At 38.4% G+C, this 16,271-nt stretch overlaps 1 protein-coding gene across 2 annotated transcripts in view; it reads left to right on the top strand.

Annotated features, from left to right (window-relative positions):
- The window catches only part of atp1a2a (ATPase Na+/K+ transporting subunit alpha 2a), a 141,526-nt gene that overhangs the window by 42,054 nt on the left and 83,201 nt on the right, over positions 1-16,271 (top strand). For both annotated transcript variants that reach the window (XM_057857117.1, XM_057857118.1), the window contains exons 5-7: positions 10,029-10,142; positions 10,223-10,357; positions 13,840-13,957. In XM_057857117.1, the coding sequence (XP_057713100.1) occupies positions 10,029-10,142; positions 10,223-10,357; positions 13,840-13,957 (367 nt within the window). The remainder of the gene's footprint in view (positions 1-10,028; positions 10,143-10,222; positions 10,358-13,839; positions 13,958-16,271) is intronic.

Here is a 16,271-nt window from a genome sequence, read left to right as displayed (position 1 = left end):
TTATTTTTTCAACCCACTTGGAGCTTCCTCTCTTCTTCTCTAGTCGACTTGTGCACACTTTACCTTCACCGCCACTCCCGAGCGCCCCTAGTGGACCGTCAAGGAATTGCTCAACAAACATTGAGCAGTTTACAGCATCCATACTCCATTGTATGGCCAATATGTTAAATAAAAGTATCGATACTTGGCGGGAGCATATCGATAACCAATCGGGTTGCAAAATATCGCGATATATCGCTGTATCGAGGTATTGTCACACTCTTAATATATATATATAATTTTGATTGAAACACATTTTTTTGGATTGAATAATTAACACACAAATCTACCTCCTTATGGCTCCTCCAGGGGATACAATTTTTGACTGGGGTAGCTACATTGGCACGACACCGGGCATAACGAATTCAATGGATGACGATCTTGGCGAAAAGTATTGCCTAAGCAGCCTGATTTAGAATTCCCCTCAAGAATAATGGGAAACAAAAAACGCTCATTGTTAACTTATTATTTTGAATATTCTTGTAAGTTAATTTTATTGCTGACACTGCGTTTTGGGGTCATCATGTTGTGCCCCCCCTGCCCCAAAAGTCAAACTCCGCCTATGGTCGCGTCCTAGTATCGTGTCCGTGACTTTCCAGGGAAGCGGTGTGAGTGAAAGCAGGTGTTAATTTCGCGGGTCACAGCACCATGGGTGATGATGTATATATCATGGTGAGCCAATCACCACTTCCTCTACTACTTTCTAGTTTTTGGTGTTGTTTTTTTGGATTCCGGTTTTAGTATAATTGTTGTTTCTTTAAATCAATGTTTCATTTAAATCTGGAAGCCAGGTACAATATTCGTCACCTGAGTGAAGACTAATTGGGAGCTTGGACAATCCCTGAACCTTCCTCTTGTCAGCAGCTCTATTCAGAGAACGACCTCTAAAACATGCGCGAGTTATAATAGAGCATCTATAAAGGAATAATAGATGTCTTCCCCAAGGAAAGAAGACAAGCATCCTTCACTTCGCCGCATTAGCTCACTTAAATACTCCAGCAAATGGACCCAAGCAGCCATCCATAGTGCGTTTTATAGCCGCCGGTCATTACGCAATCATCATTCAGTGTTTAGAGTCGTTGCATAATGGAGGGCGTCGCGGCAGCAAAGTGAGGAGGATCGGGCACACGCGTGCTCAGCGCCGATAACGTTAATCTCCCCCGCGATTGCCATCTCGCTACAGTGGGTGCGCAACTCGTGTTCTGCCGCACGCTTCGGAGTTCGCAGCTTCGCGCTTGCAAAATGCATCATTCGCCGGCAGATGAACAGCACGTCTTAGTGTTAATAAGACCCCTGGTGTATTTTGATGCAGCTGTCAGATGGTTTGATTATATTTCAATAACACCCATTAAGTTTTTACAATTTATTTTCCATTATGTAGCTGCTGGTTAAGGAGTTTAGCAGTTTGGCCTTGAAGACGCAGCCTAAAATCTCCTGCAAGTGGTGCTAATGTTTCTGTACTTGCATGCTAGATCATTGTTTTTCAACCACTGTGCCGCGGCGACGTGACTGGTGTGCCGTGGAAAATCATCCACTTTCACCTAATTGATATAAAAATGTTTTTAGAAAATGAATCCACAAATCCACAAAATCTGATGTCTGTGGTGTTCAATTGTCGGTAATCATGCAGTACACTTCCATATCAGTAGGTGTCAATAGGTTGCTGGCGCTTGTGTAGCGGCTAGCTAGCGAAATTATAACAGAGACAGCGATGGTAAAGGTTTTTAAAAAAGAAAGATACGAACTCAGAACTGGACAATTCATTGAATGGCAGTCAAAAGAAAGTAAAGACCATTTCCTCTCAGAAAGTCGCTGGTGTAAGGCAGTAAGCAAAAGCTGTCTTCAGGGGCGCTGGAAGTCTCTCACAGCAGGGGGTGCTGAGCATCTTAATTTGTTTTTACCATCCAAAAACGGCTGTTTCGGTACAAATTTGTCGTGCTCGCGCTTTTTCTCCATAGAAGGCGTGCGCAATGGCAGTTGATGCTTGATATGCTTGCTTGATAGTTTACACACTACGACTAGGCTACTACAAAGACAGCCTTCTATTTCACCCACAGAGTGTGTTGGTGTTTTTGTATTGGAAATAAAAGCGCTCTTGTTTTATCATGCAAATCCTCACAAGTAGAAGGCGCAATAATACAAACACATTTGAAAACTTAAAGATCCAATAAGCCTTGGTTTAATACCCACTTTTCACAACACTCAAAATAAATTGCACATGAATATCTAACAGCGCTCTGCACGGAGGCAGCTAATCAGCAAAAACATACAATAACACAGGTCCTTCTAAAAAAATTAGCATATTGTGATAAAGTTAATTATTTTCTGTAATGTACTGATAAACATTAAACTTACATATATTTTAGATTCATTACACACAACTGAAGTAGTTCAAGCCTTTTATCGTTTTAATATTGATGATTTTGGAAAAAAAGTCAAATATAAAAATCTAAAAAAAAAATTTTTTTTAATTTTATCCGACCAATATTAAAAAAAGTGTTTTTTAATACAAAAAAAGTCAACTTTCAATTAATTATATCAGCTATGCACACAATACTTGGTCAGGAATCCTTTTGCAGAAATGACTCCTTCAAAGCGGCGTGGCATGGAGGCAGTAAGCCTGTAGCAATGCTGAGGTGTTATAGTGGCCCAGGATGTTTCGATAGCGGCCTTAAGCTCATCCACAGTGTTGGGTCTGGTGTCTCTCAACTTCCTCTTCACAATATCCCACAGATTCTCTATGGGATTCAGGTCAGTAGAGTGTGCAGGCCAATTGAGCACAGTAATGCCATGGTCAGTAAACCATTTACCAGTGGTTTTGGCATTGTGAGCAGGTGCCAGGTCGTGCTGAAAAATGAAATCTTCATTTCCATAAAGCTTTTCAGCAGATGGAAGCATGAAGTGCTCCAAAATCTCCTGATAGTTTGCTGCATGGACCCTGCCCTTGATAAAACACAGAGATTAACACCAGCAGCTGACATGGCACCCTAGACCATCACTGACTGTGGGTATTTGACAATGGACTTCAGGCATTTTGGAATTTCCTTCTCCCAGTCTTCCTCCAAACTCTGGTACCTTGATTTCCGAATGACATGCAAAATTTGCTTTCATCTGAAAAAAGTACTTTGGACCACTGAGAAACAGTCCAGTGCTGCTTCTCTGTAGCCCAGGTCAAGCGCTTCTTCCGCTTTTTCAGCTTCAAAAGTGGCTTGACCTGGGGAATGCGGCACCTGTTGCCCATTTCCAGCACACGCCTGTGCATGGTGGCTCTGGATGTTTCTACTCCAGACTCAGTCCACTGTTTCTGCAGGTCCCCCAAGGTCTGGAATCGGGCCTTCTCCACAATCTTTCCCAGGGTGCGGTCACCTCCTCTGGTTGTGCAGCGTTTCCTGCCACACTTTTTCCTTCCCACAGACTTCCCACTGAGGTGCCTTGATATAGCACTCTGGGAACAGCCTATTTGCTCAGAAATTTCTGTGTCTTGCCTCTTGCTTGAGGGTGTCAATGATGGCCTTCTGGACAGCAGTCAGGTCGGCAGTCTTGCTCATGATTGTGGTTTTGAGTAATGAACCAGGCTGGGAGTTTTTAAAAGCCTCAGGAATCTTTCGCAGGGGTTAATGAGTTAATTCATCGATTTAGATGATTAGGTTAGTAGCTTCTTTAGAGGACCTTTTCATGATTTGCAAATTTTTTGAGATAGGGATTTTTAGTTTTTCTTGACTTTTTTGCCAAAATCATCAATATTAAAACAATAAAAGGCTTGAACTACTTCAGTTGGGTGGAATGAATCTAAAATATGTGAAAGTCTAATGTTTATCAGTACATTACAGAAAATAATGAACTTTATCACAATATGCAAATTTTTTAGAAGGACCTGTACAACTAAGTTCTAAGTTCTAAAGTTCTTAACATTTCCCTGCTGAGCACAATTATAAATGATTATCATAATAATCTTTTCAATGTTGAAAGTCATTATCATAATGATCTTTCAACGTTGAAAGTCATTTTAGAAAATTTCGTTTTTGTCAAGAAAATAATCGCTAATTCAACAGGTAACTTGTCCGTTCCAATAGCGCCTTATTCAACGTGACCCGGTAACAAGCAAGGGTCCAGGTGGTGACCGCGCTATTAACACACAAAACCTTTTTCAACAAATACATTTAATCCCCAAAGTTAAATATTGTTTCAATATGTTTTATTTATTGATTTATTTTTAACAACAACAACACAAAAAAAAGCTACCAAAACAGTTTTTTTCCCTGTCCCAAACACCAGGGAGTGCTGCAGCACCCTCAGCATCATAGTTCCCGCTCCACTGACTATCTTTGATTGGGATTTATACTAGGAAGAACTGAATATAGTGGGATTAACTTTCACCCAGGATGCAATGATGCCTACCCCAATAAAAAAAAGCTCAGGTGTCACATTGTTATGATTATAAAATGTATTTTTTTTCATTCCTATTCAATACAAAAGTTTATATTGTCAATATAGGCAACAGACATTTTTTACTGGTGGCGTGCCTTGGGATCTTTTTTTTTAATGAAAAAAGTGTGCTGTGTCTCATAAATGTTGACAAACACTGTACGAGAAATGTAAATCAATTTCATGACAATACCATACACCGGGGTGTCAAACTGGTCATCAAAGGGCCGCAGTGGCTGCTGGATTTCATTCCAACCAAATTAGATGAATACGTTTTCACCAATCTGGTGTTATACAAGTTTAATCACTGTTAGTTTATTACAGTCTGGTGCTGCCTGTTTTAGCAGAAACCTAATAGGTTGAACTGTCTGTGTTGGATCTACTGGAACAAAGACCAGGACAGACTATGGCTTTTTGTGTAATCGGTTAGATGCCCCTGCCATACACTATCGATTCTTTTGACAGAAATACGATATTTGCAGATAATAAATAATAAAAAGTAGTCTGCCACAATTTGTTTCGATACAATTCAAGGACCTTCGATCGATTTAACGTTTAACGATCAGTCGTCCATTTTGTTGTCTGGACAGTTTTGTTGTTCGAAACATTCCAAATGTTTCAATGCAAACCATTTCCCCCCGCAAAACGGCATATCTAAAAGATATTCAATATTATTTATAGTCGATATAGTCGATATTATTTAATTAACACATGAAAATTTCGATCCGGATCAATTAATTGGTTCTAATTGTCTTTGTCAAGCCTCCCAGTCCAAATGGATTGGCTGTCCGTTGGCTTCAACGGCAGCGGAAAACGCTGCACTCAACAGTATTGTACTGTAAAAGGTAGCTGCTTCAGTCAGGCAGTGGAGGTCAGAAGTGCACTCCTGTTTTTCCTTGCAACTCTAGACAAGAAAAAAATCAATTAGGCTACATCTCGCAAATTGAAAAACTCAAGTCAAGGCACTTGTAACTAGGGTTGGGCATTGAGTATCGATGGGATCCGGGACTAACACTCCAATGCTCCCGGAACCGTTCAAATTTCGATTCCATGTTTCGGTGCCCTGACGCGCTGCGCCGGTCTTCTAACCAGTCAGAACCAGGTAAGTAAAACAAATTAAGCGGTAGACTATGGATGGAATAGTGCGAGAATAAACTGTATTATTACGGTGGGCTAATGTACAGTAGCTATATAAGCAGCTACGTACTTTACGTACTGTGTTGCCGCCTCCGTTTAAATCAACAGTATTTAAAGCATCTTTTATTTTAGAATCAGTTTTATGGATAAAGAAATCCTTATTATTATGCCTCATCTACATCAAATTATAATCAATAGAATAATTTATACTAATGCTTCGTCGTAGCTCCCAGCTAAGGTGCATGTATGTAAAGTGCGTAGCAGCTCACAGCTACCTTAATCACATGTAATATTTGCGACTTTTTCTCGCTTTTCATATTGATGCGTTCAAGCTTCTACACCCAGTGAACGTGCTTTCTCCACTGCAGGAGACCATATCAGTTTAGAACACTCACGCGTACTGCTTCAAGGCAGATATGCACATTTTTCTCAACAAAAACTTTCTAATTTTGTACTGTGTCCACTGCTAATCTGGCCTGGGTTTTACAATTTGTTTTTTTGTTTGTTTGTTTGTTTGATATTCTGACAGGTTAGCCCATTAGCGGGAGCACCATAACATGTAAAAATGTCTGCAGCATAAGACACTCTAAAACATAGGCAAAAGAATATGTGTTAAAGTTTTCTCCGCGAGCTTTTGAAAAATAAACATCTTTGTGAAAGTGCACTCAGTGGAAAGAAACTTCATCATATTCAAGTTCAAAGACTGATATTTATGAACGAGTTAAAAATAGCCCAGTGAGAAATTCATAGTTAATTGAAAGTTCATATAATTTTAAAAATCATCGAGAAATTAAGAAATAAATACAAACTTTTTACCCTGCCTATTAAAAGAATCAGAATCGAGAATCGTTTGGAACCAGAATCAATACATGGAATCGGAATCCTAACTGGAACCGTTTAAATTCAAACGATGCCCAACCCTACTCGTAACTAAAGGTACCACTTTGTGCACTTAAAAATATTTTTATCTGCACATTATCCAAAATTCATTTAAATATATAACCTGCTTCTCAAAGGTCAGAAAAAAATGTGGGAAATTTCCTAAAGACTTGACTTGCAAACAGTATCATTCAAATTTATAGAGCCTCATATAAGTATGAGCCTCTGATAAGTTGCGGTACCTTAACTCTTCCTCCAACTCTGACATTTGTGACTTTTATGGAAGGCAGCATGACAACCCCCACGAGTGAGATGAAGCAAAAGAGACATTCAGGAGAAACATCGGCGGGAAACTGAAGCGACAAGCCATATTCCGAGGAAACAAATGTCTTTTTCGCTCCGCTGGATTTTTACACGTCCGCTGAGTGTGTGGTTGCTGTCGGATAAACACGCACAAAATGAAAGAAGCAAACTTTTTGGAGAGGGATTTGATGTTCCAGGACGCCGGCTTCATGAAGGCATGCGGCGGTTGGCAAGAGTGATGTGAAGATGTTCACTATAAATATAGAAAAGGCGTCACGGTGGGATTACTTTAAAAAACTGCTCTTAATGTCTTTTTTCATACTCGGACTCGAGACCTTGAACGCAGCCCAAAACGACCGGAATAGAACATGACAACTCTTTTTCTTTTAAATCTGTTTGCATCTCAGACTGGATTGAAGCAGCAGTAAATTATGGCACTCCCAAGACATAAATTATACTGTAAGGAGAATAGAGCAGTCTTCTTGGACGCTTAGTAAAGGGAGCTTTCATCTTCTGCAATGCCGTCGCATTGTCGTCTTAATATTAAAAATGTCAGGTTCATCATATTCTATAAGTGAAATGAGAGAGAAAAGGCATGAAGTAAACCAATTCCTCAATCCATTTTCTGTGCTGCTCACCATCAGTAAATTTGTTAATTGGAAGTTATAAGAATGTTTAAAAACAAACTTTTGATTCATGTAAAACTGTAATTAAAAAAAAAAATTAAAGTAGTATAATTGCATTTGAATGTTTTTTTTTTTTTTTTTTTTTTTTTTCAAATCTCTTGTGCGAATCAGTGTTGTTTTTGGCATTTTAGCTTTCGTCAGCGTTTTGGACAAAAATACTTATTAGTCTTAGTCATATTTTAGTCATTTCAAAATTGTCTATAAAATTCAAAAGTTTTAGTCCATGAATAAATAAATAAAAGGTTTCCAACAATTTTGAATGAACCTGACAGACGAGCACATAACTGTGGAGTCTACAAGGATATCACCGTTTTCATGATGATAATACACACTCAGCAGGAAAATGGCACATTATTTGCAAAAAATAAAACTCACCTGTACGCCGCGAACTGAATGTAAAATGTTTTCAAAGAGTTTAAGAAGACACCGAATCACCTCGCTAAATGCTAATGCTAATGCGAACAGTATAATAACGTGAATGCTATGCTAACGCTACAAGTTAGTTTAGTGTATGATGCTCACTCAGCACAGACCTTTAAAGGCTAAAGCAACATTGAATATCCAGCCAAGATAAGAAAGCAAAATTTACCAAGCAACACCTGACACATATGTTTCACAAAATGAGCCTGGAATGAGTGTTGGTAGGCGTAGCACGTCACATGAGTGACACGACCAAACAATGCTAAATGTGTTCTAACTACACATACAATAAGAAAATATCACACATTGTGAATTTATGACGGAAACTATGGCGAATTTTCATCTCATTCTCGTGTCGTCAGACGACAACTGGCATCCATGTTATGTTTTATGCTGCATTCGAGAGAAGTGGGAAGTCGGATTTATCCCCCTCGGATGGTACCAGTTCCAACCGCAAAGAAGGCTGATCGCGAAAAGTTGTTTTTTTATGTTTATCAAAAGGCAACTTGACCTACAGCAAACCTGCCTTCTCGCAAGCAATCAAATAGTGGAGGAAAAACGGTGACTGATATAAATAGCACACTCTGTAAACTGCCCTCTTTAGTTACATCCTCGCTGAAAGTCAATTTGAAAATCATCTGAAAATTCATTAAGCTAATTCACTGTGAGAGCATTTTATTATTTAACTTCATTAATGTGTCATCAATGTGTTGTCTCTCTCTTATCTAACTGATAAAAGTTGTCTGACTACCAGTAGCCATCCTACCGCGGAGTGTCTAGCCCCGGCATAAAATACGTGTTCATTGATAGACACACAATAACATACGTGAAGTTGTGTTCAATGACTAAATTTATTTAATAATAAATAGATACAGATGAATATATTTTCATAATCGTGCAAATTTATGTTTTACCATTCACGGTCTGTTGTGTTTCCATGGGCATCGCCATTTTGTCCAGTGACGTCAGATGGAAACAACTTGGAAGTCGAGATAGATATATTTTTTTCTCCGACTTTGTGACTTGGACCTCCCAGTTCGAGTGGCGTTACAATGATATTTTCCTCGTCGGAGGTCGGAAAACTCCGACTTCCCCCTTTTCTGGAATGCAACATAAGTCTCCCAAGACACGTTTTTAGTGCGTCATCGTGACGTCATTGTCTTGAAAAAAAATTGTTCGTTGACGAAATATTTACGTTATCGTCATCATTGACGAAAACAACACTGGTGCGAATCTTGTCGAACATTTTTTTTCCTTTTTAAATCTAATTTAATTTTTTTTTTCAAAGGGAATTTCATTAATGTAGTTGCATTTATATTTTAAATGTTTGTTGTTGGTTTGTGTTTTTTTTTTATTTATTTCCATTTTAATTAAATTATTATAATTATTACAAAATATTTTTTAAATAATTTTTTTCGAATGAATCCTTATGTATTATTTACATGATTGATTTTGTTTATGGTATGTTAATTTTGCTTATTTTTGTTAAATTGTTTTGGTAAAATAGTTGCATTAAATTTTATATTTCGAATTTTATTAATACAAAATCACCAAAATTTCTAAGTGTAGTATAAAGTTATTTATGTTTGTCATTATGTTGTTTTATTTATGTATTTCATAAATATACAGTCCAAGTAATTTTATAGTCCTGTGTGGCTTATTTGTTTATTTATTTGGGTTAATAGTTAACACTTTATTTGACAGCGGCATTATAAGACTGTCATAAGACCGTTATAATTATGACATGACACTGTCAGGGGCATTAATGAATGCCTATGACAGATGGCAAATTTTATCGCTGACTCCATTTATGTCCAGCTCAGATCTTTTATAGCCATTGAAAAGTGAAATAATTTGCCGGATCATACTTAATGACATCTGTCATTAGCATTCATTCATGCTCATGACGGTGTCATGTCATAATTATGACGGTCTTATGACAGTGTTATGACATTGCTGTCAAACAAAGTGTTATCCGTTAATAGCGTGTTGTAAATATCCCATAATACAGTGAGGACAGCTGCTGCTTATTGTCCGGTGCGGCTTATCTATGAACTAATGCAGTTCTTGTGTTAATTTGGTGAGAGGAAATTACAGTATGTGTCTAAATTCAAAAGGCATGTCAATATGACCCCACAGCTGTACCTTGGCGTGGTTTTGGCCGCCGTGGTCATCATTACGGGCTGTTTCTCTTACTACCAAGAGGCCAAGAGCTCACGGATCATGGACTCCTTCAAAAAGATGGTTCCTCAGGTGAGTGGTGGGGAATTAAGTGCACAGGGGGAGGGGGGAATCCCTGCCTCTGACCCATTCCCTGTTCTCATCTTTCCCAGCAAGCCATGGTGATCCGTGAGGGGGAAAAGATGCAGATTGACGCTGAGTGTGTGGTGCTAGGAGATCTGGTGGAGATCAAAGGCGGGGATCGCATCCCGGCCGACCTGCGAGTGATCTCAGCCAGCGGCTGTAAGGTGAGGAGTAACTGTTGTTACAGCTACTCTTTATACGGGGCAGCCATGCTAAGATGCATGGAGAGAGCTTGACAAGACGGACACGAACATGATTTATAGCCACGAACAGGACAGTCCGTTGCCCCCCCAATACAGTTGCTTGAATCTCATACATAAATAACGACAGGACAATAACAAGCAGGAATTCTAAATTGTTCTAGAAAAGAAAGACAACTAATGCAAAAATTAACATTTATAGATTGGGAGTTGCTTACATTTGTATTCTTTTTGTGTTAAGAAAGACTTCATACAAATATACAGTATAGACCCTACTCACCAACGTCACAGAATGACGTGTCGCTGCATCCGGCCGCCATATTGTCCGTCTCTGTTTAGCCCTATTCTCAATGGTTTCAATTAGTCGTTCAGTTTATAGAGCAATTCATGGAAGCCCCGGTGCTTTCAGACGCTGTAAACTCATTGGATGCGTTGCATAAAAGGCGTTATGTGGAAAAGCTTCAGTCTATCCATTCGCCAGATCCATATTTGATGCCTAAATCGATATTATTCGACCTGCTGTCTTCGCCCTCTCTGCCTGACATCTGCTACCCTGACATCTACAACTATCTTGTCCACACAAAATCAGCCTATTCTCACGAAAGTTTGAAAAACTTTAAGAGCAGCACTCTAAGCAACATTACCCTGTGTGATTTCTAAAATGGCGACAATCCAAAAAAAAAAAAAAAAAAAAAGTTGACTGCGATGGCCGACACTTCAAGGATAGGAGGATATTGGACTATTTCTTCAATAAAACAGGCAACAACTGTGTCTGCCTCATTTGCAAAGAGACAGTCGCTGTTTTCAAAGAGTTCGATGTGACGCAATATTACTAAACAAGACCCGCTGACAATTACGACAACATTACAGGGAAGATACGCAGCGAGAAATTATAGCAACTTGAAGCTAGTTAATTTTTTCACAGCAGAAGTATTTCGCAAGAGTCCGTGTGTCGAAAGAGAAAGCCACAAAGACGAGACTGTTAAAATTATGAATTAAAAAAAATAATAAAGCAAATGTGACACACAGAAGGGCTTGCTAAAATTTGTTTAAATATATTGTTCTATGTAAATCAGCCAAGGTAGCCCCCCGCATTTTTACCACACCAAATCTGGCCCCCTTTGGAAAAGGTTTGAACACACCTGTTTAACTGATGATCCGTAGACGAGGCCAGCTTCTTTCACTTGGTACCAGCTAAATATTATTCAAAATGTAATGATGGTGGAAGAAATAAGCATCTTGAATTTGAAACTATGTTGTCGGCGATTAGCCTCGCAATGATCTTAATTGTGGTTGATAGCCCAAAACCCTCTAAATATATATTAAATGCATCTTACCAGATATAAAATGACTACTCCATAATCCGTGGGAATCGTTTGGAGCCCAGTTCTCTCGTCGAATTGCAGCAGTCCATCTCGCTCTCCTTTCCGGGTCTCTCGGAATACGGTAGAACTTCAAGTCTCTCCGTCTATTTTCTCTGTTATTGCAACCAACCGCCACACAAGCCTTCACCATTTTGATTATTAATGTTAACGAGCAGAAAAACACGGCATAATAGGAGGAATTTACGTAGCGGTAATGCATCAACACGACGAGTAGACGGACAATATGGCGCGGAGGCGTGGTTGTGACGTCATGTGAGTAGGGTCTATATATGGCGGAAAATACTCAGGTGACTTGAAGTTCCGCTCTGAGACTCCGAATTTGGCCAAATTTCAAAATTGTTCTATATGCATGTGTGATACACCATTGCAAAGCTTAAAATCTCAATTTTCTGGGGGATGAAAATTTTGAACAGTAGGTCATTTAAAAAAAACAAACAAATCAAACAGCAAAACCCTAACTGGAAATGAGAGCAAGCGAGAGCAGAATTAAAGACGCCACAATTTTAAAAAGATACTATCGCGTACTTACCTCTTTTCGATCCAAAAACCTAATGTAGCATGTATCATCGGGTGTCAAGACACAGCTGTGAATGGCCACAGCCAGACTTTTTGGTGATTTTATCTGTGAAACATGCTAATATAACAAAGTCGGGATGCAGAAATCTCAGACATCAAGGAGTGGTCGAGATTTTCATTTTAATATATTTACCCTTTTAAACTTTTTTTCCCCCAGTTTTTCTTTGTTTGGATCGATTATATATCATCTAAAATATTTGGGAAAATGTGACAGTAACGAAAAAAAATACAATTAAGCGATAGTCATGAGGTGACTTTTTTACAGACACCAATTTTTTCATTGTGACGTAATTTGTTTAAAAGTTTAACATATGAGAGTGAATAATTTTTTTAAGTCGTTTTTTTTTTAACTAAATATTAGAGATCAGTTAATGATTCTAAGCTAAAAATGACAGACATTTCGAATAATAAATACGATTACTTATCTTTGTTTTATGGCTGGGTTGAAACAAAAGCGGCTGTGCGACATCTGTAAACGGGGGTTTCCAGGGTAAAACTGTCAAATTAAAGACAGTTCAGGGGCTTAATGCGCTATGAATCTGCTATGGCAGCATATAGACGTATTGTTCTATTGACCACAATAGTTGTTTTGGCTTAATATACAGCAGTTTCTTTTAAAGAGGAGTGCAAGAGCTGAAACTGCTTTTTCAGTCTTGTCTGTGTTTTCTGCGATATATACACTATGTATAAAGTATGTAATGATTATTGACAAAAAAATATATATATATATATATATATATTAAAATGGACACGTTTTTCAGTTTAAAAAGACATGAAATATTTACTTTTGGAGTTGTTCAATTCTTTCTTTTCAATGTTTATTGATTCAATTATCATTTTTCTCTGTACGACTTGTTTGATTTAATTTGAAACGCTCCATGTATGAATACTTATTAGTAAAGTTAACATCAGTCATAAAATATGCAAACATTTTATCACTGGAATGAAATATATACAACTTTTAGAATTTGGTGTTTGCCAAATGTTTATTCTTCTTATTCGCTGTAAGTTTTCTTGGTTTTTCCCCCTACTGTATGGTCAAAATACCCAAATTACTTCTTTTACTAACAACACACAAAGAATAATTATGCTAAAGCATGTTTTTTTTATCCATTATATAGCTTTATTTTTTGTTGTTGTTTGTGTGATTTCTTAGCATTTATTATAATTATTATTATTTTGTTAATTATTTGTTTTTACATCTTAAAAATAACTGCAACATTTGAATCAATGCAACTGGATTACATCTGTCTACTCTGTTTCAAGGGGGCTTTTCTGGTTTGACATTGGAGGCCTCTTTCACACCTTCTGCACATTCAAATTCTGACATGCTGAACCAGCTCAAAACAAATAACATTTTTCTTGATTTTATCACATTTTTGAAGTTCAATTAGAGCAAAACCAAAGAATCGTGCTTTTCTTTTTCTCTACTTATGCTTTGACTGACAAGTGTGTTCCCATATATCACTGTGTCTTCTTTCAAAGGTGGACAACTCATCTCTGACCGGCGAGTCTGAGCCCCAGACTCGTTCTCCCGACTTCACACACGACAACCCCCTGGAGACCCGCAACATCTGCTTCTTCTCAACTAACTGCGTGGAGGGTCAGTAGGCCACATCTGGACCAGGCTGGCGCTTGTTAGCCTCACTTTGCTCGATGCAGAGCCGCTTTCTCACATCTACACCCAGAAAAGATATTTGTTTTCTTCCCTGGAACCCAAGTCACCTTTCGACCCATAGTTCCCTGATATTTTAGGGTGTGGTAGTCAGTGTGACAGAAGTTCCCGGGCCTCATGATTTAGCCCTAAATAAATAACTACATTTGAAAAATAGATCCACACAGTTTTTCCTAAACATTTGTAGTTCCGGGGTCAGGTTCTTGTGGCTCTTTAAGGTTCTTGTGTTCACTGAAACAAACGTAGACTTGGCACCAAAGATTACTGTAGCTTTTGAAATGACTTCCACTCGAGCAGTCTTCTTTTATTCCTGATAAATTACAATGTAATTAGATTTACATTAAATTTTTTCTCGAAATAGGATCAAGTACTTGTAGTTCGTCTAGGTACCCATATTTCCAAGAGCTTAAAGAAAGACTGAATCTCAGAGGTTCTTGGACCAATTAAAAGTACTCTTCCACAAGAATGTTGAACCGTGTTTTTATCTGCTCGATTTATCTGGAACTTTGTTAAAGTTTGTATAGTTCCTACAGTATTTTCAAGATACTTGTATTTCTTGAAAGCCAGATTCTGCTCCGGAGGTTCCCAGACCTCTTGATAGTGTAACCACTAGAGGTGTGAGAAATTTCCGATTCATAGATTATTTGCCATTCGGCCGTGGAAGATTCGAGAACGATTCACAAACATCCAAATTCCGATTATTAAAATATGCCAAGTAAAGCGAAACTAAAACACAGTCAACGTGTTCTTTGGGACACAATGAGGAACGGACCGAGGGTAAACATCATGCTTGTCATTACCCGGGTAATGATGATGCTCAACTCACGACTCTGGCTCAACTCATGCCGCTAGATTAAAAAAAACAATAATACCTGACTGGTGCCGACAGCCGCTACAAACTACGCCCACTTAATGCTACGATAGATATCACATGTATAAAGAACTAGATGCGAAATGACAGACTCAGCGGCGTTAGCAGCACATGTATGGAAAACTAGATGCGAAATGACAGACTTGCCGGTGTTCTGTCAAAATATGCTCCCTTATAAAATTTTGCTCCCAAAGCTTATGTGGCGCTGAAAAAGCCCTCTTTTACATTCTGTGTGACTCTCAATGTTATCCAAAGGTGCTAACTAAACTAGATAGATCGTAAACATACATGTGCAACACGAAAATGGCGTGAATGAATACTTAACGACACGGCGAAGTCGTTAACAGTGAGAGAGTGGGGTGCAGTTGTTGTGTGCAGCTAACATGATAGGATGTGTCTGAGAAAAACTTTTCTACATGTCTTTACATGATCAAACTTAAGTAAATATTCCTTGCTTTAAAGAAAGTTTGTAGCGTTTACTTTGGAATCGCTGCATTCGCGGGCTTTTTTAACATTACGTGCATGTGCAGAACCACAAAGTAGCAATTTTTGATGGGTTACAAAATTTGTCAGAACACCGGCGTTAGAAAACAGCCGCCATCTTAAAGCAGTAGACTTCCCTGGAAGGCTGTTGTATCGAACCTTCCAAATGAACATAATTAACTTTTTATAAAATACTCCTAAATGGGCAAAATCTTGACTTGAATCTATCTTTAAATGATGAAAGAGTTTTAAAACTTTCACATGTTGTAAGTAAACAGGAGGGAAATTATGGAATAACGGGAGCAGTTGATTCACAACATTAAATTAATTGAAGTCTGATACAATTTTTGTACAATTTTTGTAACTAATATACGAAATATTAAAAGCAGCTAATTGCTCGGGTGGGGGTGGGGCATCATTAATCGGTTTATAATCGAATCGTAGCCTCTGAATCGTAATCTAATCGTTATGTGCCCAAAAATTCCGAGCTCTAGTAACCATCCCTTTCAACGCTGTAAATTTCGCTGCAGGGTGCAAAGGGACCTGAAAGCGTAAAATCCACACTCCTTCTTCAGGTCCAGATCGTGGCACTTAAACAGGGTGACCATTTGCGGAGTTTGACTTTTGTTGCAGGGGGGGGCAAAACATGTTGATGACCCCGAAAGGCAGTGTCAGCAATAAAATTAATGTGCAAGATATATGGTCGGATAGTAGCTTAGCCCATGCTCGTACATACAGGCATCCCAACTGTGTGTGCGTTCATGTGTGAGCACGCGCGTTTTTCTGTCTTACCTAGTGGAGAAGTAGATTTTTTAAAATAAATTCTTTTTTATCTGCCATCATTTTTTGGGGGAATTTTAAATCAGGTTGCTTAGGAAAGCTATGCTT

The sequence above is a fragment of the Corythoichthys intestinalis genome, chromosome 14 (assembly GCF_030265065.1).
Source record: "Corythoichthys intestinalis isolate RoL2023-P3 chromosome 14, ASM3026506v1, whole genome shotgun sequence".
NCBI classification, from domain to species: domain Eukaryota; kingdom Metazoa; phylum Chordata; class Actinopteri; order Syngnathiformes; family Syngnathidae; genus Corythoichthys; species Corythoichthys intestinalis.
Note: the sequence above shows the minus strand (reverse complement) of the source record. Positions and strands in the feature narration are given on the sequence as shown.